Source organism: Pinus tabuliformis, chromosome 5_2 (genome assembly GCF_031772625.1).
Source record: "Pinus tabuliformis cultivar Carrire ecotype Pingquan chromosome 5_2, CPIR1, whole genome shotgun sequence".
NCBI lineage: Eukaryota > Viridiplantae > Streptophyta > Pinopsida > Pinales > Pinaceae > Pinus > Pinus tabuliformis.
The window spans coordinates 686,214,975-686,219,395 of NC_142306.1; the positions used below are offsets into that span (position 1 = coordinate 686,214,975).

General features: G+C 45.5%; 1 protein-coding gene across 1 annotated transcript; it reads right to left on the reverse strand.

Annotated features, from left to right (window-relative positions):
• Window positions 1-2,401: 2,401 nt before the first annotated feature.
• LOC149160970 (uncharacterized) lies at window positions 2,402-2,977 on the reverse strand. Its single transcript, XM_089434746.1, has one exon. The coding sequence runs from the start codon at window positions 2,975-2,977 to the stop codon at window positions 2,402-2,404; it is 576 nt and encodes a 191-aa protein (XP_089290872.1).
• Between the last annotated feature and the right edge of the window lie 1,444 nt (window positions 2,978-4,421).

Below are 4,421 nucleotides of genomic sequence, written 5' to 3' on the forward strand. Positions count from 1 at the left end.
CGCTGAGAACACGGCCTGACAAGAACATAGGCATCATCATTTACATCTTCCAACAAAATTCCTTGGTGGGTTATAATTATTTTAAAGATGAACAAGTTGAACAGTTACATAAATCAAGATTTGGTTGATAGTTAAAACAATGGGATATAAGGGTGGAAGAACTCTCAATTGTCTAACAATAGATCTGATGGGGCATAGGAGTGCAAAGTGGCAATTGAGTTCTTCTAAAAGGGGAATGCTTTACAGTGTAATGAGACTCGTTAAACTTAGATTTATAATAGATATGGACATTGTTAACCATAATATCATATTGTTTTATTACACTAAAGGCATTTTTTAATGGACACTTATTTTTCAAAGGTGTTTGACATTGTATTTTTACGAATTTTGTTGATTTATGAAAAAAGTGTGATTACATGTCTTTTGATTTGGAGATATGTATGTTTCATTTTTTTTTCTCATGAATGAAAATTTTCATTTTATTATTATTTTTTTTGTGTAAGTAAGCTTTGATATTAACAAGAGTAACATATAGTACAAAAATTCTGCCGAAGCAGATGACTGGCCGCTCTGAGGCAGGCCTTACCAGCTAAAAACTGTTTGAAACATAGGACTGAGAAAGTAACAAACATGAGCGACATAGTGCTGCCAAAAGGTACACCACGCAGGGCGACTTGGGCCAAAAAAAACTAGCAAGCACATAACTGAGAAGATGAAAACAAAACATACATGACAAAGTCCGACAGAGGGACATGGAAGACTGATCAGAAATTTTTTGGGGGATCTGGCACTGTGTGCATCTCTTTGCAGTTGAGTGCATTTTCCTGGTTGACCTTCGACGGACCACCCCGTTGCAACTCTGGAGGCTTGCTGTCTAGCTCAATGGTTTTCCTGAGCAGCTTGATCAGGACAGTGAGCTTTGTACTTATAGTATCAACCTCCTCATGCAGAGCAATGAGCTTAAATTCACTGCTCTCAACCACAGCCATGTGGTCCTTAGTCATTGTGGCAGCAAACCGCTGAAGAGTTCGCAGTTGCTCAGCCTGTTCCGCTTGGACATCCATGGCCTTAGCCAAGATGGTCTTCATGCGCCACGCTTCTGCTTGGGTGCAAACGAACTGAGTCGCCCGAGTGCTGGTCGTCCCCGGATCTTGCAGCCAGTCTACTTCCTGGCCTAATTGATGGTCGGATAACTTGCTTTCTTCCTCTTGTGTCGATGCCTCCAGATCAATGATTTTCTGTTTGTTCCGTTGGGAAGTTCTCCGCTCATACATTTCTTTGGCCAGCTGCAGCTCTCTGTTTGCAGAGTGATTTCGGCAAACTTCCCCCGCCATGGGAGCCCTCTCCTGATTTTTGCTTGCTTGAATGATAGTGCAAATCGATGATCTCAGATTGTTGAGCACCGGAGCAGTGATGTTCCAATGGAGAGCAGGGGAGGATATATAGATGATAGCGGGAAGATTTCAGGCGTTGGAGCGGATCGCGACATGCAAATTGCATGTCCGATCAACATAAATGCTACAATTCGGAGTTGTGGAAGGCAATTGTGATGATTGAGAATGTTTTCGTCACCTCCTCCTGCACGGTTCTGAATGTGCCATGTGTCCCTCTGTCCTGCGGTTCTGCGGTGGCTTATGTCACTCCGGATCATGATTCTGTACAAATTTGTGTGGCCTGCGGTGCGCATTATTTCCCTCAACCAGGTTGTCCTTTGATGCTTGCTGTGGATTGAAGGCTCGCAGCCCGTCGGCCTATCCATAGCGGGAAGATTTCGGGCATTGGAGCGGATCGCGACATGCAAATTGCATGTCCGATCAACATAAATGCTACAATTCGGAGTTGTGGAAGGCAATTGCGATGATTGAGAATGTTTTCGGTCACCTCCTCCTGCACGGTTCTGAATGTGCCATGTGTCCCTCTGTCTTGCGGTTCTGCGGTGGCTTATGTCACTCCGGATCATGATACTGTACAATTTTGTGTGGCCTGCGGTGCGCATTATTTCCCTCAACCAGGTTGTCCTTCGATGCTTGCTGTGGATTGATGGCTCGCGGCCCGTCGGCCTATCCATACTCTTGAGGTAGTGAATTAGGCGACCTGTCATTCTGCCTTGTCAGCTTCCACCAAATCTATTCGTGCGAGGTGAGAGCACCTTTCCTTTAGTTGATTACTCTCGACCTGATGCCAACAGCTGTCCACCATTCCGTTTAGGTTATCAATTCCATGGTTTGCCAAGTGGTCGGCAACTGAATTTTCCTGCCTTCTTACCGCCTGGAAGACGAGGCCTTTCATTTTTCCGAGCAATTTCCCTATGCTCTCTGTGACCATAGCCAGGCGCCAGTGCTTGGTTACCTTGTTGATCGACGTGCCCCCGTAGATTTTCCTTGCCACCAGAATGGCAATCTCAGTCACCCTCAATTACTGCGTTGTCTGCCCGGTTTCTTTGAAGAATTGTTAAACCTTTTTCCATTGCTGCGAATTCCATCTCATTATTAGTGCCCTTGCCCAAAGCTTGACTGCAGATATGAGTGATTTCACCTCTCTGGTTTCGAATGAGGCCTCCTATGCCAGTTGGTCCCGGGTTGCCTCGCGAGGCCCCATCGAAGTTCAGTTTCAGGAAGCCTTCAGGGGGCCGAGTCCATCGCTGTGGCGTGCTGTTGATGTTCTGCTGTTTAGCTTGGGGCTTTTGGCCTTGATCGTAGCGAATGTTGAAAGCATTCAGGATTCTCTGGTCTTCTGCGGAGATTTGGTTGGATGGGTCTACTTTACTTTTTACCAGAATCAATTGGCGAATGTTCTCAATTAAGGTAATTCTCAGGTGCTCTATATTCCTGTGCTCGTTTTGAAAAATTCTTCTGTTCCTTTCTTTCCATATTGTCCATGTGATAAAACCTGGCAGAATTTTCCATATGCTATTGATTTGGGGGTTTTCAAAGTAATTGCTTGGCCAATTGGTGATAGTGTTTTGTATGGAGTCCATATCTCTTCTATTTTGCTACATGATGATTTCTATCCCTTGCCAAATGTGGTTAGCCCATTCGCATGAATTGAATAGGTGATTCATTGTTTCTTTAGCTTGATTACACATAGGACAAAAGGAGGGGCCTTCGAAGCCTTTTTTTCGCAGGTTCTCCTAGGTGAGCGTCTTACGCCTCATAAGGAGCCAAAGAAAGGTTTGAATTTTTGGCCAGAATAGGGGATCCCAAACCTTGGTGAACCAAGGGGCTGTCTCCCCCTGCTCTGTGAGTTCCAACTGCTCTCTGGCTTCTTTAAGAGTGAAATTCCCATTGCCCTTCATACCCCACCTCAGCTTGTCCGCCTCCGATGATATCCTAATTTTTCGTTTGTGTAGGACTTGAAGGAGGTCTTGAATGTTATTATGTTCCTCACTAGGGTTTTCAGTATCTGGAAGGATCCATTCTCTCCAGTCCTGGTCAATGCCATTGGGGATCCAGTAATGATGAACGGTGTATTTTCCCCGGTTATGATAGTTTATTTTGTAATCTTCAAGGTCTGGGTTTTCAAGCTTTGGATGTTGTTTCCAGGCATCTTCCCAGAAGAAGGCTGATTCTCCATTTCGGATCTCCCAGAAGCTGTGGTCTTGAATAAGGTTTCGGTTTCTTTTAGCTAGATTCCAAATTGGAGACCCTTCCGGCAATTCCTAAAGTCTGATAAGGTCCTGGTCTCTGCAGCTAGGGGTGTATTTCTCCTTCCAGTGACGGGCCCAGGGGAGGTTGGTCTCTTTCAGCCAGCGCCACCACAGTTTAGCTCCACCAGTTTTGTTGCTGGTATCAGGGTCTATTAGGTTTAAACCTCCAGCAAGTTTCGATTTACAGATCTTATCCCAGGCCACGAGAGCCCATTTCCTCTTCTCTGCGCTGCCACTCCATAAAAAGGATCTTTGGATGGATCGGATTTGCTGAAGGATGGCCTTTGGCGCCGGGAGGATAGAAAGCATGTACTGAGGGATGGCCTGCAGGATGGCTTTAGTTAAAACTAGGCGTCCCACAAAGTTAAGGGCCCTGTGGGTCCAATGTTTGCATCTTTTTTCCATGTTTGCTATGAGCCTTTCCCAGTGGACTCTTTGCCACGGCTTGGTGGTGAGCGGGGCTCCCAGATACTTCGAGGGAAGAGATCCTTTTCGAAAGCCTAGGATGCCGGTGAGATGGTTCTGAATTGAAACATGAGTGTTAAAGAAAAAAATAGTCGATTTGGAATGGTTTATGTCCATACCTGATGCCCTACTAAAAAGAGATAGGATAGATTTGAAAGCCTTGGCCTCTTTGACAGTTGGGGAGCCATGCAGCATAGTATCATCGGCAAACTGCTGGTGAGTAGTTGCAGGGGTGGAGGGGAAAGGGCGCAATCCATTAATTTTCCCTTCCGCTTTGGCTCTGTGAATATATCTGCTAAGCCCTTCCATG

Bases quoted from the DNA above. Each gene is read 5' to 3' on its own strand.
- LOC149160970 (XM_089434746.1), bottom strand. From the start codon at position 2,977: ATGGACTCCATACAAAACACTATCACCAATTGGCCAAGCAATTACTTT.